This window comes from Macadamia integrifolia, chromosome 9 (genome assembly GCF_013358625.1).
Source record: "Macadamia integrifolia cultivar HAES 741 chromosome 9, SCU_Mint_v3, whole genome shotgun sequence".
NCBI lineage: Eukaryota > Viridiplantae > Streptophyta > Magnoliopsida > Proteales > Proteaceae > Macadamia > Macadamia integrifolia.
Window position 1 is genome coordinate 10,410,461 of NC_056565.1, and position 23,911 is coordinate 10,434,371.

The 23,911-nt window shown below is 36.4% G+C and overlaps 1 protein-coding gene across 1 annotated transcript; it reads right to left on the bottom strand.

Annotated features, from left to right (window-relative positions):
• Positions 1-8,135: 8,135 nt before the first annotated feature.
• Positions 8,136-12,739, bottom strand: LOC122088089 (F-box/LRR-repeat protein 3-like). The gene is made up of 8 exons (XM_042657233.1): positions 11,785-12,739; positions 11,071-11,196; positions 10,666-10,770; positions 10,191-10,584; positions 9,981-10,110; positions 9,179-9,473; positions 8,836-9,087; positions 8,136-8,737 (listed from the first exon to the last, which is right to left on the bottom strand). Exons 1-8 carry the CDS (start codon positions 12,436-12,438, stop codon positions 8,690-8,692), a joined length of 2,004 nt encoding a protein of 667 aa, XP_042513167.1. The 5' UTR covers positions 12,439-12,739; the 3' UTR covers positions 8,136-8,689.
• Between the last annotated feature and the right edge of the window lie 11,172 nt (positions 12,740-23,911).

Sequence of the window (23,911 nt, forward strand, 5' to 3'; positions counted from 1 at the left end):
ACACGCCTAGCAGACAGAGTGTCGTCCTTCTTGACCGACCATCGAGGGACGAAGCCAACCTTGGCTTGGATATTCGTGGCCCTCGGGCTTCTGAAGTCAGCCATCGGAGAAGCATCTCGGGTAGACAACAAGTTATGTCCCGGAGCAATGAGGGCCTGGATCGCTTCGGCGCTGGGTCCTTTAACCCTAGCCCTCTTCTTCGAAGGGGGAGCTTCGGAGGTGGGGGCCCCTTTCTTCTTTTCCTTCCTCTTCTGCTTCTGTTGCTGCTGAGCATCCCGCGCCCTGGCCTCCCTTATTTGGGCCTGCCTTTCTGCAGCAGCAACCCTAGCCTCGGCCCTGGAGATTTGCACTGCATAAAGGCATGAAGGAAGTTAGTATGAAGTACGAAACCCCGAGGTAAATAAACTTGGGCTGGCCTAAGACTCACATGGGTTAAGCCTGAATCTGAACAAAACGGCGTTAGACTTAAGACTGTAGGACTCAACTGGAGGGCAAGTGTCCTGATGTCTCGCCATCGCCATCGACTCCGCATCTGTCCCAAAAAAGGTAGGGGTGGAGTTCACCATCCTCAAATCGGGGATATCCCAGACAATGCCAAAGGGCACCCCCTCGGACGACCTCAGGAAGAAGAATTTCTCCTTCCACCCGTGGATCGACGTTGGGTAACCATTCAGCAGTCGAAGGTCTTTTCGAGGGCTAAAATAGTACCAGCCCGAAAGCCCCTTACTGGCCTGGAGGAGGAAGCAATTGACAAAGAGGGGGAGGGAGAGAGGCCTTTGGTGCCTAGAGAAGAGGACGATGAAACTGAGCATCTGCCGCCATCAATTTGGCATCAATTGGGTCGGACAAATTCCGTAATGCCAAAACACTAGGACGAAGAAGGGGTGGAAGGGAAGCCGAAGGCCGGCCTTGAAGGCCTCCTTGTATAAGCACATCTCTTCAGAGTTTCGATAGGTGGCTCGATCTGTCAATTTTGGTAGTCGGAGCTCGAAAGCATCCGAGATACTGAAGGAGGCCCTTAGTTCCCCCAACTCCAGCTCGTCCATGGTGGAAACGATATGGAGAGCTTCCACCTCAAGGGGGTCCTGGGTCTGGGTACGGGATTCAAGCACCCTCTCTCTAAACCCCTCACCGTTTGAGCCACCCTCGGACCCAGACGGCGAGGCCACGGACGATGAGTCATGGGATGAGGGCAAATCGGGGGAAGAGCCTGAGGACATCCCTCGGATCCCCCCGGGGCTTCGACCCCTTCGGTTGGACATTGTCCTCTCAAAAAATGAGGGACTGTACCCAGATGAACTGGACATCATACTTACTTTTGATCTGGATGAGATGTTAAAGAAAAAGGAAACTGAGACTGAGGGGAAGCACTCCGAAGGAAACACCTAAATCGAAGGAAGGCTCTCCAAGGGAAAAACAAAAGTGGCCCACAAATGGACCCCCACCCTTTATAAATGAAAGAATAACGATACGACTACCCGAGCATTAATGGCACCGTCACATCATCAATAACTGCCCTCGAGGTTTGAGCCACGACCGGACCTATCTCGGTTGGGGGCTCAGGCAAAGGCCGAGCGGGCCTGACCGAAAGGACCCACGTTGGTTGGGGCTCAAGCCCAGGCTGAGCGGACCTGACCGAAGGTCCTTACCTCGGTTAGGGGCTCAGGCAAAGGCTGAGCGGACCTGACCAAAGGTCCTTACCTTGGTTGGGGACTCAGGAAAAGGCCGAGAGAACCTGACCGAAGGTCCTTACCTTGGTTGGGGACTGAGGCAAAGGCCGAACGGACCTAACTGAAGATCCTTACCTCGGTTGGGGGCCTAAGCAAAGGCCGAGCGAACCTGACTGAAGGTCCTTACCTCGGTTGGGGGCTCAGGCAAAGGCCGAGCAGACCTGACCAAAGGTCCTTACCTTGGTTGGGGGATCAGGCAAAGGCCGAGCAGACCTAACTGAAGGGACCCCGTTGGTTGGGGCTCAGGCCTAGGCCGAGAAGACTTGACCGAAGGTCCTTACCTCGGTTGGGGGCTCAGGCAAAGTCCGAGGGAACCTGACCGAAGGTCCTCACCTCGATTGGGGGCTCAGGCAAAGGCCAAGGGGACCTGACCGAAGGTCCTTACCTCGGTTGGGGGCTCAGGCAAAGACTGAGCGGACCTGATCGAAGGTCTTTGTCTTGGATAGGACTAAAGCCGAAGCCGAAGGAATAAGGCCTAAGGAGCACACGAATGGAAAGGAAAATGACTGAAGACATGGTCCTCCCACCGGAAGAGCCTCCTAGTGGGAGTAAAGGGGCTGCTGATACACCCGAATTAGTCACCCTGTGAAACAAGGACACGTGACATCCGAGGGAAGGACACGCATCGTCCAACCGATAGAGGCTGTGAGGGTTCAAACTACGTGAGGAGAGGATACCCGGAGAGGGAAGATCTCCCCCCCCCTTGAAGGGGTGTAGGACGTATCCGAGTAGGACTCGGGTAAGGGGGAAAACGCGTTCTGGTGGGACTCCCTAAACCCTAAACCCTATAAGAGGGAACCCAAAAGGAGAGAATGGGGTAAGTTGTCACACACACCATTACTCTTGGAAAAAATTGTTCTGCTAATCTCTAACTTGGGCGTCGGAGGACTAATCATAAAGACATCTCCGAGCCTCTGCCTTCTGTGTTTGTGCAAGATTAGCGCTCAGCCTCGTACAGATTTTTGGCGGTAACAAAACCCAACCGGATAAAGGAAAAAGGGTTGATGTGTCCTGTAGGCTGGTGATCAGTTTTGTGAAATATTTAGCCAAACTTTTTAGTATGGATCATTAAATTGAGTTGTCTTATCATCACGTGGTACAAGATTGATAAGAATTTTCGATCAAAGGAACTAAAATGAAGTGACAGTTCAACGTGTGGTGTGATCTGTTTATGGGACCCATCTAAAATACTCTTAACTCCATATTTTAAAACACATGTGGGTAGGTCCACATGAAAGCCTTTGTATGTGGTGTACTTAATTGTATCATATATTTTAAAAAAATAATAAAGAAATTGTTCTGGGATTTTGTCAATTTTTAAAAAATAGATTCAATATGGTTCTTATTTCATGTACTAGCAATTCTTTTCCTATATTTTCATTTTATGGAGCAATTAAATAGTTAAAAAAATAAATAAAAAGATTTATGGAGCAACCTTAGGATGCCAAGCCATTGTCCATACATGTTCATCTTGACATCTAGAAAACGTATCAACTTGCATAGTGTGGTATGTCCAATCAAAAAAAGAGTATAATGTGGTATGTTAGATGGGGTTGAATTTTACGGCCAAGTAAACTTTAAGATTTTTTATTCACATATCAAATGTTAGTTAAAAAAAAACCCATTACCATTCTTACGAGATTCAATTTCACAATTGATTTTAAAGTTCTATTTTTGGCTTATGGTCAACAAACATCTCTATCTAGTATAAGGATTGGCTTTGATCTTTAAAGGACTACTTGTAAAAAAAAATAAAATCTTAAAAGGGCCAATCTTACTATATCTTTTTTTTTTCCCCCTTTTTCGACAAGAGTACCATATCTTAATAACATCAAATTTAATTCAAGTCTTTTGATTTTCTATACAAGGAAGATGCAAGTGTTTATAATAATAGTAATAATAATAATTTATTTATTTAATTATTATTATTATTAACTTAGAAAAATAATGGACATTGGTTGAGGGTACAGGGCTGGTTTTCTATATGTCAATTTTTCTATTTCTTATTAAAAAAAAAAAAAAAAAAAAATCTAAGTCCTTTAGACTAGCACCAAGTTTGCCTGATGAAAGTTTTTCTAGAGTGACAAGCATAGAGGTTGTATATCGAAATTGACACCAAGATTTGTCCTATGTGAAATGATGTGGTAATTTTGATCATATACATATTCAAGATATTGTCTCAACATTCAAATTAAGATTCAATAAATATACCCTCCAATGTATAGGCATATTTCATTTATTTTCAACCTTTCATTTCTTCTTTGAAAAAATCATATTTATATTTAAGGGAGAGATAACCTTAGAGAAGATAAACAAAGAAAAGGGAGAGACATAGGCATACAACAACCTGTATGTGGGGTAAGCTAATAGACAACACAAATTAGAGCGCATAACAAGGTATCGTACATGACGGGTAAGAGATATTTCAAAGGGGAATTGAAAGAAATAGACACGACAAACAATAGCTTGTGATATATGGGTGGTGTACCCAATCTTTTCCCTTGAATTAATTTTTAAAAATTTTATTTTGATTTTGAAAATGAATAATCACTTCCAAGCAATGAAAAACTTCAAACCAAACTACCAAAATGCAAGAGAGGGTATTAATACCGTTTTTAGGGGTTTTTATTATCATGTTGACTTCAGAAGAACCTTTATCAACTTTTATATAATAATGTGAGTGGGAATGGGCACTAGCTTCTCTCCATCATCATTAATTAATTAGATCTCTCCCTCTCATTTGAAGAAGTCAAACAAATTTATCCGAACCGGTTTCCGAAGCTAAAGTTCCCAATCTCCATTGCCAGTCAAACATGACCCAGTCAACATTCAAGAACAATTGGGTTAGTTCGGTTTGGTAAATGGTATTTTTTTTTTTTTTATTATTAATTTTTTGCAAGAGAATATATGGATGGGAAATGAAGCTATCCTTGTGTTTGTTTGTCTAAGCACAGGTGAACATGAGAAGACTACATTATTCTTCATCAGCTGAAGATGCCTTATTCACGATGCCTTCTTGATTTATTTTTTCCACACATGATTCTAAGAGTAGGTATCAAATATGGCATACCTGCCAATCCAGGGTTAGGGATTGGTATTAGCCATTGATGGATTACCGAAATGTATTGGATGATTCAATCTAATTTAAATCAAATTATCAAATGTCTTGTAGGTCGATTCAGATTAATACTCAGGATCTGGATTGATGCAGGTCGAGAAGGATCTATACTAGGCCAATCTGGGTTCGATCCCAAAAATTGACAATTACAAGCCTTGCAAGTTGATCTAGACTGATACAGCAGATCTGGATCAATATCTAGTAATACCAATACCAATTACTAAATCGGAAAGCATTGATAGCTCAAGTGGCACAAGTTATAGTACATTAATTGCTACTTTATTTTAATTGTTTTATCCACTTTGAATTCAATAATAAGGAGGGAGAAGGTTTACTCACCCATTTTTGCCATATGAAAGAGTGATGTAATGAATTGCGCAATTGACTTTACAGGGAATTGTCTGAAAGATCATCAGTCAATTTTTATTGCCTCAAAACAATCAATTATGTTCTTATCTATTATCATACCTTCCCGTGTAATGTTTTGTTACTTGACAAACTCAGATTAGTATGAAATGCGATGTAAATGAAGGACCTTGGTGTCTGTCTACTTATCTACAAAAATATTTAACCCTAGCTAGCTGAATTGCCAGTTACCGTTAGTAAAGAAGATCTTGATGTTTGTTAAGGAGATTCTTTCCATAACGTGTTGTTGTTATATATAAGAAAATAAGGTCTTTAGGAAAATGGAATTTAACAAAAGTGTAGAAATAAATGCTCTTTTGCAACACAAACAGTTGATATCTTGCCTACATTGATAGTAGTAGGCCTCACATTTATAAATGGGATTATTTTTTTTTTTTTATAAAAAGTTCACAAATCATATTGAAATCGGTGGGATCAGTTGATTGGAATTGAAATTGATTGGCCTTAATACCAAAAATGGTTGATTTTCAAACTCTTTTCCCCCTTGGAATCAATCATGAATGCACATAGGTCCTCCTTTTTATTCCAAAAAAAAAAAAAAAAACTTTTGGTTACTAAATAACAAAAAAATCAATGAAAATTGTCTTTCATAACTGCATCAACAAAACATTTGAATAAAAAAATAAAATATAACAAAAATCTTTAGTTCTTCTTTCCGATCTCATTTTCTCTAGATCGATTCAAATCCAATCCACATCGTAATTGATGGAGTGTGTTCCCAGAACTGTTGCATTTCATGCCATCCACAAATTGTAGATTGTAGCAAATATGACGAACTTCCGAAGGCTGCTAATTATGCCAAATCCCGGAAATCTGAAATGGCCCAATTGATAGTATGGCCCCAAGAGTTAACTTGATAAGGGCTCATCCTATAGGATCCACAATTGACATGGAGAAGTTACAATTGAATCGAGCGGGCAGCAAGAATAAGAATCAACCTCTCCTTAATCTGAACTTAAGTAGACGTCGATCTTCTAGAAGTGAAGTTTCCCAGCCGCTTGCCTCCTTGTGTGGAAATGATTTTCATGATCTCCAGCTCTTTTCCACCAGCTCGTTCACCACCAGGCGTCTAAGCAAACCCGCCGGGAGAGCTCAACGTAAAGAAAGTCAGTGAGAGAGATTGCTAAGGGAACATTATTTATTTGATGACAAGCCCCAAGTATGAAGCTTAGCCATTAGGGCTTGCTAGCCAGACCACCCTGTCCTCTGGTATCTGGGGGATTGATGGAAATTGCTGATATGTAAAGCCAAAATAATTCCAATAGCCAAGTCATTTGGTGTTCATGTGGGAGGATACTTGGGCCCACTTTTCCCTCCCTAAATTCGGGTAAAAGGAGGATATTGGGTTGAGCAGCCAAAATACATGGGCTGGCCCAAGGAACTAACAGTGCGGACAGGATATCTCACACACTTTTATAGCCACAATTTAGGCTTGAAGATTTTCCCTCATGGGCCACGAGCAAAGAAGGGGAGGAGGCAATATGAGACAATTGGAATGGATGCATTTCACCAAAAGAGATTCCTTTATTGAAATGATAAGCCCAAATGTGTCTTGCTACAGCATGAAAGTTCCATTTCAAGGAAGGACGACGTGCCATGATACTTTCTGTTCCGTTGAGTCTTGCTTTGGTCTCTAGCTTGATGATTGTATGTGCTTAAAATCTGATACATTCTGTTTCATTTCTCGTCGTAGTCTTTCACAACACTTCAGGCCTGTCTACTTCTTTTGTCCCAGTGGTTATTCCCATTTCATTCCTATTCATTGTTATAATATTCCACATTCAAATAGTGGAGATTCACGAAGAAGTATTGTTAACTGTGAATGGTCTTATTGGACTGATTTTTTGGTGGAAAATGTTCTTCACTTTAGATAGTGAAACCAGATACAAATTCCAATTGACTTTAGAAGACTCTTTCTCATTCCCTTAAAGCCAATGGGTTAGTGCAGCCTTGGTGAAGCTTTATAAGACCAAACTCAGTTTTGTTGTTCATGGAAACAGATAGGAACCGTATGACTAGCAATAACAAGTACGAGGAGAGAAGGCAGCCCTTAATTTCCCTTGGAACCAAACGAAGCTTTAAGAAAGAACACTATATGATAACCCTGAATGGTAGTTCAGTTAGCAAGGAACATACCTCCGGAAGCAGAGGGCTTGAGTTTGATCCTCAGGGCCAACCTGCATGAAGTTCCATGATTCTCATGGGCCTTGGTCTTTCTTGGTACATGTGGGTTATGGAAAAAATAAAAAGGTTCTAATGCTACCCTTTTAATGGCAAGAAGTGGAACACATGTTGGATATTCTGATGTATAACCAGATGATTGTTCAAGCTACAGATTCAAATTCACTTTGTGCAGAAGATGATGAATCCAGATTCTCTACCCATGTCTCCCCTTTGTACGCACTTCTTCATCCAATAACAAAAATGGTATCACACACACAGTCGGCAATGCACAATGCCATTCAACCCCTCAAAATACAAAAGATTGAACAATGTTGAAGACTTGAAGTTGATTATAGATCCTAATCACTTTAACCTTTTCTTCTTCCTTGTCTTTTTAAAATGTTAAGATTACCTATCAATTGTACACTTTCATTATTTTTCCAATTCACTTTTAGAACTACAGCATAAAATAGAATGAAATATAGATAGGCATTGATGAGTGAAAATAGTACTAATAACTATATATAACTAAATAAAAGTGAAGTTCTTCCCAAATATATAACTAAATAAAAGTGAAGTGAAAAGTTCAAAAAAAAAAAAAAAAGACTAATAGTCCACTTTAATTGAGGAAATGAGGGGAAAAAAAGACAAAGAACTCCAAAGGGAAGTTTAGATGATATATGATGAGTTTAGGATGCTGATAGAAATTTTCACATTTGCTTTCTCAATTGGCCACAACTACAAGCTAAGGGGAGTATTTTTCCTCCAACAAGCTATAACAATAATTTAAAGAGGGAAGAGTTATAGATTGCACCAGTTTAGGTGCCATCCAATGCTGTAAATGCAACGAAATCTAAAGATATAAAATTAGAAAGCAACACCACCAGAACTTTCCTACTTCCTAGAATCTATTCCAAGATGCTTCAGACGACACATAACCTAATGAATGGACCACCCTACCCAAATAACTGAAGCCAGCCGTCCACAATCATTAATAGAATCCAAACGTGCTTCATATAATATATGGGAGAGGCAACGCGGCGGAATCTCTTGTGGGGAAACTTTCCATACCACTACAATCCACATGAAGCCCATATGGTCATGGTAGGAGAGAGAGAACAATAAAAAGATCCAAGTGCAAGGGCAACAGTACACTAGCATCGTGGGGAACTTTTTCCCCATAATATATATACAGTGTGGGACCAACTCCGACTGAGGAATCTCCATCCTTCCTACACTAATCAGTCAAAACTCATACCACATCTGCCTGCAGTTTCCAACTCCTCGCATCTTCTTCACACTGCCAAACATAAATAGCTTAAATTAGTACCAGCTAGTATTTTCTACATATGACGGAGGGAGGTGCTTGTGAGTTGTGATAGAGAAGCAAGCATGAACCTGGAAAGGTTTGTCCCTCCATTGGAAAACACAGCCACGGGCTTCAATGTGTTCGAGAAGAGGTTCGGAGAGCAAGGGTCTGAAGGATGTGTGGAGCTTGACTTTTGTTAGCCCGCCACATGCTAACAGTGCTGCTGCTAGACCATTTGCAGTCAAACCCTTCAGGTGCAAGATGGTCATGCTCTGCAGACAGCTGATGCTGGCTAATGCTAACAGTCCCACATCAGTTACAGAACAATATGACAAGTTTATCTGCAAAGAAATGATGAACTACCACTGTCAATTGTTAAACATGTAATGTACCAAACCTATGTGATCAAAATGAAGAGTCGAAGAGAAATACCACTCTGAGATTTTGGGAAAAGTGAGCTAGAGGAAGCATTCCAGCATCATCAATATTGTAGCACTTCTTTATGTCAAGCTTGGTCAGTTGCTTACAGCCCACAGCAATGGCTGAGAGACCCAATGTTGAAATACAAACGCATCCTCGAATTTCAAGTGTATTTAATCTTGAGCATTTTGACAATGATCTTAAAGAGTGATCAGTTATATCTTTACAATAAGCTATGTTAATCATCTCTATCCCAGAACAACCAGAAGCAATTGCCGCAATGCCTAAATCAGTTATTCTCATGGACCTGAACAAAAGAAATAAGATGAAGTTATTCTCTATTCTGGAACAGAATTTTGAGGCAATACATGGCTAATCTAATGCGATCTCTTTCTATTGCTTAAACTAAAAAAACATTTATTATCATTAGAAAATAACGGTACAGTGCAACTATATGTCCATGTTCAAGGGTTTTCAATCAAGATTGAAGGCTTTTGGAATTTACCAGCAGCAACATGCTTATAATTTATAGACATCATAAACTGCGAAGCAGGGGTAAGGCTGCGTACGTTTGTCCCTCCCAGACTCTGCAGTAGCAGGAGCCTCATGCTCTTGGTTGCTCTTTGCTTTTTATAACTTTTCTGAATTTTCTGAATTTATTTCTCTGGTTCATTTTATATTAGAAAATGCAGAATCATGAAGATTAAGCCTAAAATCTTGGGGCACACATCCCATGCATCTGAAGATTTGGGCAGATGAATAAAAAACAATAAATAATACGGAGATCCAAATTAAATGGAGAAAAGTAACAAACCTGTACAAATCGAGCTCTTTAAGTTTTGGGCAACACTTGCCAATATGAATAAGTCCCTCATCTGTTATGTTTGAGCAAATCCCTATTTTTAAATTAGAGAGATTGGAGCACCTTGAGATGGACTTTAGACCTGCAAAATTGAATAAATAGGATTAAGCATATTAATTAGTTATTACGCTATAAGTCTGGGTATGTAGGTTGTCCACACACCTTCATCATCAATGCTGTTATCTGTCACATCTAGTTCTTCCAAAAAAGGACAATGCTGTCCAATCGAGACAAAGGCATCCTTTGAAACAAGGCTACAAGATTCCATCCTGAGAGAAGTAAGAGAGGTGCATGAAGTTTTGATGCTCGCAATAGAGGCATGAGTTATCCTGCGGCAGCAAGTTATGTCCAGTTTCTTCAACTCTTTGTGTTTTGCCACAATGGAAGATAGACCTTCATCTGTCACTCCTGAGCACTTACTAAAGCTCAATTCACTAAGTGATACACAAGAATCTCCAATGGCATTTAGCCCATCACTAGTGACAAGGCAACCATCTAATTTGATAGAGTGCAGTTTTGGGAACTTTTGCAAGGTTCCAGCCAGCGCAAGTGTAACCTGTAGATAACCAAAACAAGGATTCCATTAGAGATACCATTCAAACATTAGGAGAAATCAACAGGAGATTTGCAGACTTACAGGAGAGCCATATGCTAAAATAAGTTGGCGTAGATTTCCAGCTCCATTTGTTAGAAAAAATAAACCTTCATGTGTCACATTTTGACAACATGACATATTGAGTGTCTGTTTCAAGAAGAAAATAAGGAATCAACAGAAATGAATTGGTAAACAGATCCAGAAATAAAACTTTTCTATCAAACAAACTTTCTGTAACTCCCAGTTGGTGAGACACTTGTGTACTGATATGACTTAACATCTTATGAGATAAACAATAGAATTGCAAGCACATATCCCCCATTGATGGTATATAACTTACAACAAGAAATTATATATACAATAAATACCAATCTGTGTTTTTCATCACAACATCAAAAAGTTGAATGTATGACGAAGAACCCAAAATAAATTTGCTAATATAAATACCTGAAGTGATGCACACCCTCGTCTGAGGGTTGCAAGGTCTCCATCATCAATACCAAGGCATCCTGTAAGAATCAACTCTTCAAGATGTTGTAGTTGCAAGATAGATGGAAGACATTTCTTAGTAATCTGCACAATATGACAGCACAAATGATTAAACCAGTCAAACGCTTCCTTTAAAGGGGTAAAAAGAAGGAAAGAAGACGAACAGGATTTTTTTCCTTCTCAGAAAAATGAACAGATCCAAATACAAGGGACCTAGAATTTCCTATTTGAACTCAAACCCAAGACTTTTATTTGAGAATATGTCATAAAGTTTTAATCTTTTTCACGCACTATTTGCAATTCACTGTGCCTTTCAGATTCAAAATTGTATCAAGCTAGAAACAAAATCTAAAGGAAATCATATTCCGAAAACACACTAGTTAAAACAGAGGAGGGAAGAAATAATAAAGGAGGAAATTTTTTCAAAAGAAACTGCATTACCATATGCAGGGGGGAAAAACCATCAATCAAGTTGGAATCTTAAACTCTCACAGAAGAAAAAAGGAACTCCATTCAATAAACAACAAAAGAATCCAGCATCAACTCAGTCCAAAGAGTTGTAAAACTAGATCCAGTCCATAAACCGCATCAAACGAATCTAAAAGGACTATACAAATCCCATTGATAAGAATTAAACTAAAAAGGAAATTAGAAATAGAGAAGAGGAATTACCGGAACGTAAGAGAGATCTAAACTACGGATCTCCTTGCATTTGATTGCAAGCAAACCCACACCCAAATGAGTAACACCTAAGCACCACTTCAAGCTGATCAATCTCAGCTTCTTGCACCCAACCGCAATACATCCAATCCCCAAATCAGAAATCAATTTACATCTCACCAGCCATAACTTCTCCAAATTCCTTGCCTCCGCTATCACCGCCGCAGCAGGATCCGTCAGCTCAGTACCATTAGACAGATCGAGCTCAACCAAAGACGAGCAATTGATAACCAAATTAGACAGGCCCACGTGAGAGAAACACTTAGATCTAGATAGATCAATGGAACGCAACGTCGATTTACAAACCGAAGAGATAACAATAAGGGAATTGTCGGTGATCCGAGGACAGAGAGTAAGATCAAGATGCGTAACAGAAGGATAACGATCAAGAATTGTGGTAAGAAGCTCAGAACGTAGGGGCTTCAGGGTCTTCCGGTGTCGAGCTTCAGAAACATAAAAAGATTTGCAAACCAAAGAGAATGATTTCTTGTCAAGAGGGTTCTCGTCTAGGAAGTCAAGAATCGCGAATACGATTTCTTCAGTAAGGAGATCGAAATGATTGAAGTCGAAGCATTCCATGTATTTCGGACTTTTCGTACTTTTCATTACTCCAACCAAATCCAAGCTCTTGTTCGTTTTCCTTCTAGTATCTTCTCGAGGATGATAGAAACATCAATTTGAGAGAGCAGGATTAAGCTTCTGGATTGAATATGAAGATGAAGATGAAGAACAAGAAGATCTAGCAGAGGATTTAAAGTAAGGAATCGAATTTGGGATCTTGAGACGAAGAGAAGAAATGGGTGGTGAGCTTTTCAGGGGGAGGCCATGGGGAAAGGGGTTTGGGATTATCTAAATAATGGAATGGAGAAGGGAATAACCGTTCAACTGAAAGAGAGGGAGAGGGAGAGGGAATACAGATCTGTGGGCTTTCTTTCCATTTGTGGAAACAAAAAAGAAGGAAGACGGCACTGTAACTATTAAGATTACGAAAATAGCCTTTAATAAATTTCATATTTAATATGAAATAACTAAATAGCCCCTCATTTTCTCTAGAATAAAAGGTTTTCTTTTAATATTGTTTGGGTAGAGAAGTAATTTTGGTAGGTATAGGTACGGAGAAGGACGGTCCCCGTAGAAGGGAAAGGGTAATGATGAGTAAAAGGGAGAGTCACCGTTAGAAACAAAGAAAGGATGAATAAATGTGATTGGTTGATGGAGAAGAAAAGAGAAAGGAAAGTGTGGGTCCCATATAAGGGAATACGTTAGTTACATTTGGTGATTGACACATCTAGTGGAGAAAACATTTGAGGGAGGGAACACCTGATGGAGTGAGTAAGTCCGCAATAAAACGTATGTGAGGAAGGACGGATTCAAGTGCAGATAGTACGATCATCACTACTTCTCTCTCTTCTCTTTCTCTCTCTAGATATCTGTCATCGCACAAGTCAATATCTCTAGAAAGATGCCTATGTGTGTTTTAACTGTAGCATATGCTGCAATAATAATATTTTAATGGCATAGGGAATAGCCGACAAGGTTGCTTAGACCTCTTTTTAACATGGACATACGTCTCTCTCTCTCTCTCCCTCTCTCTCTCTCTCCATATATCCTAAAGAATAAAAATTAAAGAATGGAAGCCAAGTTGGGGGGATGAAGAATTGGAAGTGTAGTAGAACATACCAAGCTCTTAAAAGGGAAAAATGCTTTTCTTTATGCCGTACCTTAGCCTTACTCTATTAGGAACGGAGTGATGAATTAGATTCAAGGGTCAAACCCATGACTTCCACTGTTATATTAATCGGAATGGAATCGTTTCAATTGGTTTATTGATTTGGAATCGTTAGGATTGATTTTGATTGGCCCTGATTTTATGCATACTAACCCAATCGAGCCTATGTTTGGATGAGTCGTTGAGTGAAAATGTGTGTCAGTATGAGACTCATTGACTAGAATGTGAAAAATTGGGGAAAGAAATTCTCACATTGGTGATGTGGGATCCTTTTTCGTATTTAAAATCAGGCACTATGGGAATTTTTTTAGGCACTGTTTGATAATGTTTCTGCTGTTTTGTATCTAGAAACAACAGCAACAGCTTTTTACGTTTTCAAAAACAAAAACGAATTTTTTGGTATTTGATAAATTTGTTTCTCAAAATGTTTTTTGTAGACATAATACCACTAAAAACCCCAATAGTATTATCGGATGCCCAAAAGGGAGAGAGGGTTTGGTTGTCTCTTTTTAGGTTTAAATAGTTAAGAGATTTGTCAAGCACAACAACCTTTTTTTTTTTCTCTTAAATTCGTTTCTATAAACAATGAAATAAATCCAACTTGTTTCCTCAAAGTCTTTTCTATAATTGTAAATAGGCATAACTTTTGATTTGATGAAATGAAACAATTTTATCAAATGCTTTTTAGATTGTTTCTCAGTTTCTAGGAACAAGAAAACGTAAAAATAGAACATTATTAATCGATGCCTTTAGTTTGGCCCTACAATTCAAGAACTGAATATGCTAGATTAAAGCTGAATCATGCACATAAAGTGGTTCTACCTTGTATCCTTGACTTGGACATTTATTTTAAGAGGCTCCCAAAACTAAGGGAGAGAGAGAGAGAAAAAAAAAAAAAAAAAACAAACAAATTGATCATGTCATTTTATGGTCGTACTTGTACTTTCTGAGTATTAAAAAATTTTGATCATGAGTTCAATTCTCTTTTGGGTTAACTATTGAAAAAAAGGGGGGGGGGGTGAAACGCTGACCGTCTCTATTTCATACACTTTCTCGCAAGTTTTTTTAAAATGATCTCTTGCCCCTGTGTGCTCTTTGATGGATATCTATGTGCACTCCTTTATTGGATGATGTAGGGAATAAGGACCAATACGTGTCTTACACTTAGCATGATGACTAGTGAAAATAAATGCAATGGTATCTAATAAGTGAGATTTTGTATTTCATTAGATGAAGGTGATTATTTCACCCTTCTTGCAAGGAGCTACAACCTCCTTTATTCCTAAAATAAATAAGAGAGAGAGAGAGAGAGAGAGATGAACCTGAACGAGATATGACCACCCATCCTTTTTTGTTTGTTTGTATGAGATTAGGTGATAAAATATGGGGGAGTGCGTAATATGACATAATTTTTGTCTTATTTTCGTGGAAATAACAACTTGACGGATATTATCATCATATAAATATCACAACAACTTGACTTGACGTATACCAAGATGTTCAAGGCTTTCTTGTACAAAGCATTCTTGTTTCTAGACAAAAGCCATATGAAAGGGAAAATTAAATAACATTTTATTTTACATTTAGTTTTTATTAATGGAATAAGTAAAATTTATAAGTTTACTCATTTTCTTATGGAGAGAGGTTTTGATAGGTTACATGTATGGGAAGGATTCTGCACGTCCACTAATAGTTGTCTTGAAAATACTATCATTCATATGAAACATATATTCAAAATAGGAATGAAAAAAAAAAAATCCATATGATAAGATTTAAAAAAAAAAAAATGAAACTTTGGAAATGGTGTGAACTTTGGTTATTTAGATAGTGATGTATTACTCATCCGTACAAAAAAAGGACTTTAGTACGAAGAAAAGGATAGTATGGGCATTTAAGAAAGTGGCGTGAAGTATCTCTAATTATTTATGAATATAATAATTTTATCAAAATCATAAATATATATATATATATATACTTTAGTTCAAACCCGATATTTGCCATGAACATTTTACCATTGTTGTAACCAACAGCCTTTCTTTGAGCATCATGAGTATTAATAAAAGAAAACAATAACTATTGCAGTTCGATTGAGAAGGATTACATAGGGGACCAATGAGGTGGAGGCGACATTATAATAATGGTTCTTTCTATGGAGTCAGGGAGGATGGACAAATGAGTTAGGGAAAATTTTCTATTTTAAAAAATCAAAGAAAAAAGTCTAGGTTAAGTGGCCGGTGTATGAAACAATTTTTTTTTCTGCTAATTGATTGGTGCTCATAATAATTTGAAGGGAGGGAGTTCTCTCTGACATCCAATCGTCAAATAGGGGGTTTTGGAAGAGATAGATAAGAGTAAGTCTCACCCTTCTTGTGTCTTATTGGGCGAAAATTTTTCTTCAGTTAAAATGTTAAATTTAATTTATCCTGAGAATGAAACGCATATCACACTAATAGTGATGTAGAAAATCATATCATCCACGTGTAACTCGAAAAAAAAAAAAAAAAAAAAGAGAGAATATCAACGTGGGTTCCATGGTTGATTATACCAAACGGCATATAATAGAATATTCTCTCTCTCTCGGTATGCTTTCTAATTTGGATTTGAAAAAAGGAAATGTGTGGAGACTTCACTTGGTGGAGAATCAAGTGAGGGAGGAACAACTCCAACCTTCAAACGAAGTATGTGAGGAAGGACAAATTCCATGTGGAGACAGTACGATCACATCTCTTTCTCTCTCTACTTTCTCTCTTTCACACGCATCTCGCACGTATCTATCTATCTATCTTCTTTGACTCTTAACAAAAAATTCGCTGGCCTCATCAGAACATAGCTGCCACGTCCTAAGACGCCTTTGCACCTATTTAATGACATAAAGGCGAGAGAGAGAGAGAGAGAGAGAGAGAGAGAGAGAGAGAATCCCATCATATATATTCTTATGAAGTAGTAAAGAAAAAATTCATATTTGGCAGGTGGTCTGTGGGCCCCACTTTTCACTTTCTCTCTCTAGACTGCCGTACCTTTACCTTACCCTGATAAGAACGGAGGATAGGATTTAATTATTATAATAATTAATTTCAATTCAAATGGTCAAAAGTCCACACTCCACACTCTACAAAACCAACATTAAGACCGAGGAGAATCATACATAGGTTTAGGGAGAAAAAAGGTCTATGATATGAAGATTGGGATGAGACCTTAACTCACGGCCAGGCCCACGCTGGTACATGCCCTTGTTTTTTGCCACCTTGTGGAAGGCCCATATGAAACTTATTAATTCAAGCACTAACTAAGTAATTAGTACTTAGTAGTAAAGCAATTAATGGTACTATTTTCTTGCACGGAAAACTTACTTTACACCACAAGTTAACTTTAGCTTTGTTTTTGGTGTCTTAGTATTAGACACCACATTCAAAGACTCCAACTCTCACTATTATAATTTGGATTTGGAGTTTAGTAAAAGTAAGAAAATTAGATTAAAAAGTGAGTTTAAAAAAAAATTTAAATCTTAATTTTTCATAACATTATAAGAGAATTTTGTTGTAGAGTGCTCTTGTTGAAACCTAAAGTGGTGAACTTAGAAGTTATGACTTTGTTTATGATCGTCTCTTATTTTGTTTTTAGTAGTTTTAGATTTTGTTTTTTTATTAAGGTTGTCAAGTTAAATTATATGTTTTTACCATTATTTTTTTTTAAATGTATTAAATTAAAAAGGGTAAAAAATATGATTACAATTTCTTTTTCACTAAGGTTGATTACAACAAGGTCCTTCATTTTGAGGAGTATTTGCCCCTTAATCCCATGGTAGAGTGAACTTTACTAGATGAAGTTGGTTAAGTTGTAAAAGATCCCTTTGAAAAATCCAAAATTATGAATTTAATTCTAAAATTTAACATGAGACTAGAGCATATCGAGTAATTACATTACTTATATATATATATATATATATATATAACATGACTTAGCTTGCACAAAAATATCCTTATTGTGATGGTCTTAATGGAATCCACTGGTAATTTTCATAATTTAATTTTTTTACTGTTGAACCACTTCTAGTACTACTTTGAAGTCTAATTCAATCAGTAAAATGGGTGAAATACTCTATCACACATGAATTTTCTTTTGTTCATCTAAGTAAACTTAGATTCAGAGTAAGCAGTGACATCAACTCTAACCCAATTTACATCTAAGTCGCCTATTTGCATGTCAGACAAATGACATATTATGCTCGTATAAGTCAAATGAGAATGAGAGAGAGAGAGAGAGAGAGAGAGAGAGAGAGAGAAATTAATTAAATAATGAAAAATCTTGTTGTAACCAAGATTGGTGAAAATAAGTCATATACTTTGAAAAATCGTTTCATTTAAATATTACATTAAATAATTCAATTGATGACTTTGATTTTTTTGAAAATCCTTTTTATTCTCACATTAAATAGTTTTTAAAAGTAAAACAAGAAACAATTAAAAAAATTATATTTTCTTAATCTATCACTTTAGTGACATCAAGTCACTTTATTTATTCAAAAAAAAAAAAAAAACTTTCTTACATAATGGAAATGGTTTAAGTTTTGTGTTATGTCTCATTTTGGTGGAGGCAACAAGTAACAAGTAGATTCTATCAAAAGAAAAAAAAGAAAACTAACAAGTAGCTTTCCATTAATCTCAAAAAAAAAAAAAAATTACAAATAACAAAGTAGCTATCCAAGGACAACATCGTCAACTTGGAAATGGTGTGAACTTTGGTTATTTGGATAGTGATGTATTACTCATCCGTACAAAAAAAGGATGCTAGTACGAAAAAATGGTAGTATGGGCATTTAAGAAATTGGCATGAAGTATCACTAATTATTTATGGATATAAAAGTTTTGTCAAAGTCAGAAAAATATATATATATATATATATATTAGTTCAAATCCGATATTTGCCATCGTAACTCAAATATTTTACCATTGTTGTAACCAATAGCCTTCTTTGAGCATCATAAGTATCAATAAAAGAACAATAACTATTGTAGTTCGATTGAGAAGGAATCCATAGGGGACCAATGAGGTGGCGGCGACACAATAATAATGATTCTTTCTATGGAGTTAGGGAGGATGGACAAATGAGCTATGGAAAATTTTCTATTTTAAAAAATCAATGAAAAAGAGTCTAGGTTAAGTGGCTGGCGTATAAAATATATTTTTTTTCTGCTAATTGATTGGTGCTCATAATAATTTGAATGGGGAGAATTCTCTCTGATGTCCAATCGTCAAATAAGGGGTTTTGGAAGAGATAGATAAGAGTGAGTCTCACCTTTCTTGTGTCTTATTGTGAGAAAATTTTTCTTCAGTTAAAATGTTAAATTTAATTTATCGTGAGAATGAAACGCATATTACACTAATAGTGATGTAGAAAATCATATCATCTACATGTAATTCAAAAAAAAAATAAAAAAAATAAAAAATCAACGTGGGTTCCATGGTTGATGATACCAAACGGCATATAATAAAATCTTCTCTCTCTCACGGTATGCTTTCTAATTTGGATTTGAAAAATGGAAATGTGTGGAGACTTCATTTGGTGGAGAAACAAGTGAGGGAGGAACAACTCCAAACTTCAAACGTAGTACGTGAGGAAGGACAAATTCCATGTGGAGACAGTACGATCACATCTCTTTCTCTCTCTTTCACACGTATCTAATCTATCTATCTTCTTTGACTCTTAACATAAAATTCGCTGGCCTCATCAGATCATAGCTGCCACGTCCTAAGATGCCTTTGCACCTATTTAATCACAAAAAGGTGAGAGAGAGAGAGAATCCCATCATATATATTCTTATGAAGTAGTGAAGAAAAAATTTATATTTGGCAGGTGGTCTGTGGGCCCACTTTCCACTTTCTCTCTCTAGACTGCCGTACCTTTACCTTACCCTGATAAGAACGGAAGCTAGGATTTATTATTATAATAATTATTTTCAATTCAAATGGTCAAAAGTCCACACTCTACAAAACCAACATTAAGACCGAGGAGAATCATACATAGGGTTTAGGGAGAAAAAAGGTTTCTGATATGAAGATTGGGATGAGACCTTAACTCACGGCCAGGCCCACGCTGGTCCATGCCCATTTTTTTGCCACCTTGTGGAAGGCCCATATGAAACTTATTAATTCAAGCACTAAGTAATTAGTACTTGTTATGTCTCATTTTGGTGGAGGCAACAAGTAACAAGTAGATTCTATCAAAAGAAAAAAAAAAAAACTATAACAAGTAGCTTTCCATTAATCCCAAAAAAAAAAAAAAAAAAAAAAATTACAAATAACAAAGTAGCTACTGCACTAGATGGTGTAACGTAGCTCTTGACTTGTACAGGTTTTCCGTATTTAAAGAGAACTGGTCAAAATCCTTTAGTTTTACTTTCCATCATTTTCCCTTCTATCTATATCTTCTAAAGGAATCTAAATCGTGCTCCTCCACCTAAACCTTATAAAGATTCACGTACACTTCTTGAAAATATATTTTTAATTTGGATTAATAAGTTATTCTTCCAGCCCATGATTCCAAATATCGATATCATATTGGCCTACTAAGTTTATATATATATATATATATATATATATATTGGATTTAAGTCTTCTTTTACTCAAGAGAATTCAAGGAGTATTCGATGGTGGAGAGCCCCTTAAGGTACATGCTCAAGATGTTTCTAGCCATCATATGTAACTGGGCTCTCTATCATGCTGAAGAGGATCAGAATCCATGTATATTAATATTATTGGAGCTTAATATTGATTGGGATCAAATGGATCGATCAAAAAGTGGGTGCAATAAACCAAATTGGATTGATATGCCTGAATTCAACCAATCAATATAGGCTGACAATGATATAGACAACATGCTTATGTATTTATAATTATCATTCTTGTCATGTGGAGAAGGAAGATTTCACTCACCACTAGTGAGGTGATGATGTGATTTATTCCTTGGTGAATGATGGGTGGGGTAGTGTTTGGACGTATTAGGCTTCTTTTCCCTTTTTATTTGTGATAGTGCTATAAAAGCGGCTCATGGTTATTTGGAGAAAGCTTCCTAACAAAAAATAAAAAAAAAGTTAATTGGAGGAAGCTGAAGCCTTGGCCTTTGAAAAAGCAATTAATCCTTGCAGTTGATTTCCTGGATTTATTTTATTTTAAGTTTTTTTAATATTGAGGGTGACGCTTAGGTTAATATTGGTTAAGGACAGATGTGAGGTGGAGTATCACCTGCCGTGGAGAATAATTAATGATTCTTGTAAGGTGTGTGAACAGTTTAAGAGATGTTCTTGTTGGTTCTTTCATGCATTTAGCAAATAGATGTACTCATGAATTAGACAGGTTTGTTGTAAAGAGCACAAATCTTACTTTAAGAGGAAAAATAATAAATTTTTCATAATTGGTAAGATTTGAAGTCAATTTGTATAATCATAATTGAAAAACTTCTCATTTTCTTCTTTAAGTTAATTTTACTTTCCTTTATTTGATTTTCCTATGGCTTATGAGATCTAATATAGTTAAATGTTTTCAAGGGGATATTTAGAGTTGGTCCCTCCCCAAAATAATAAACCACTCCACAAGTTTCATGTTCATAGATGAGTCCTATGAGCCTAGCAATATTGCATTTATTTATTTCCTGATGGATCTGCTAATGTATCCCACCTAAAAAGATTTGCATGCATCACAAAAAAAATAGCATACCCAGTGTAGGAAACTCCTGCCATTGCGAGGTTTGGGGGAGGGTCATAATGTATATAAACTTTGCAAATTTTATTTTTTTGGATTTGGTCCTCAAACTTCATTAAGAAGCCCTTGTTCAATCTTAATATTTGTCATGTGAAAATTTAGGTGAAGCTCAAAATTATAAAATGTTGGGACTTAAGGTCTTCTACTTAAATGCGAAGTTTTGGTTCCACGAAAAATTGATCATATGGAAAAAATAAAGCTTTGAAAACCTACTAATAACAAAACTTTTGAAAAATGGTTGAGAACAAATGGATGATTGGAAAAAAAAAAAAATGAAAAAGTATATCATCGAATTTAGATTTACAATTAGACACAACGATCTAGTAGTTAGAATTGCCACATTTCACATGGCACAATTATTGGATTATCTAGGAAAACCTTTTTATGTGCCATGTTAAGAGAATTTTAACATGTGTCCTCTTCCACTCCTATTTATTTGATAATTAATATAAAATAATATTTTGACTATTAAATCTATTATATCCTATAAAAGAAGTATGTAGCTAGTGCACAAGGCTCCCACTACTGCGAGTTCTGGGGAGGGTCATAATGTAGACAATTATAAAATTTCAAGTTGACCTATGGGCTTGCATCATATGCTCTCTTTAAGAAATATTAGCACCAGTGACGATGGCCTCAAATCCATTTCCAAGTATATTACATTACTATTAGGCTTTGTTAGAAACATTCAATAACACCTAAGGCACTTCGCTACTTATAAACATGCTAAAAAATATATTATATTATATATAAATAATTATATATAATATTTTCAATGTATATGCATATTAAGTTGTGTATGCATGTATTTTGTATATATTGTTGGAGGGGGTTTTTCTAAGGTCACGGTGAATGGGCATCAATGCATATTGCCTCATCGATACCATACAATAAAATGGAAGAGATATATGAGGAGAGAGGGTGTCACATCAGGACCCACTCTTCCTTCACCGTGGGGTGAAGCAAAAACTTTGTCCAGCACTATTTATTCATTTTATAAATCCCTTAGAATATTTATTTACTTCAACAAGTATGTATGTGTTTATCCATTTTATAAATCCCTTAGAATATTTATTTATTTCAACAATTATGTATATGATCAACTTGCTCATAAACGTGTACTAATGACTTTGGGCAAAGCAAGTCAGGTGTACCTTTCCAGGGTGTGGCTCTATATGGACAATGTTATTTATGTGCTTACAAAATTCCTTCTATCAATACATATAATATAACTTAACCAATCTCAACTAAGCCACAACTCATTAAATTGATAGATTTGCTCTTGGTTTTGGTCAATCTTTCGTTTAGAATTATTCTTATTCTCCTTGGATGTTGGATGCTAAATTTTTTTTTTTGGTAGGAGGGAGGGAATGGACGCTCTTTGATTACACATATGCTACACTCAGACATAGAGGACAGCAAAACGATGCCCTCACCCATATAAAACTTAAAAGATCCATCCCTTATTGATCCCCATGTGAATCCTTTATTGGCCCTGGCATTAGCACAAAGGCAATGTGATCAGGGAGTGTTCTTTTCTCCAATTTTTAGAGTTAATTACACTAAAAGTACCTAGTGTTTGAAGAAATTATGTCTAAGATACCTCAGATTTCATAAATATTATGTTTGAGATATCTCATATTTCTTATATGTTATGTTTGAGATTATTTATTTATTTATATTATGTTTGATTATACGTTGTTTTCCTTTCATTCTTCACCTGGTCTTTTGTATCACCCACACGCAGTGAGAAAGAGAAAGAAAAACAAGGGGGAAAGTGCAAATCAAATCATTTTAATCTATCTAAAGGTTCTGTATATATAAATAAAGTTGGAAATATGAAAAAAAAAAAAAAAAAAAAAAAAAAAAAAAAAAAAAACCTACTCCAAACAATATATCAATGCATACCTTAAGTGTTAATTTCTCAAAAAATTGGATACCTAAAAGTGTAATTTACCCTTTTTTTTTTTTTTTCTTTACTCTAAATGCCGTACTTATTTCTTTAAAAATAAATAAATAAAGACAAATCTCACCTCCTCATTTAACTGAGTTAAAAAAAAAAAAAAAAAAAAAAAAAATCCAACAAGACAGGATGCCTTCCCTAGCTACTTACGAATTGATATATGACAAAATTTGATATCAAATACAATTATTTTTTTAATATATAAAACAGAATGTTTTTGACCTTTTGTTGTGGACTTGGATCCATTGTTATGAATATTGATTTAGGTTGCCTTCCCCTAGTTACATACAAAACAATAATATAATTGTAAAATATTCTAAAAGAAAAATGAAACATTTATATATGATCATCATCTAACATGATTGTATAACTCACATATTTTTTTTTTATCATATTTAGTATATAGATTTTTCAACTTTAATAATAAATTTGGAATGATTTAGAATTAGTGATATAATCATGTTAAGTAAAAATCATAAAAATTTGTATTTCCCTTCTCTTAATTTTCCTCACAACCAGACAAAATCTTGAAAAATTATTATCTTTCTTATTTAATAGAAGTAATCTCATCCGTTTTCTTATCAGTTTGGATTAATAGAACAAAGTATAGATAAATTTGGATTTTCCATC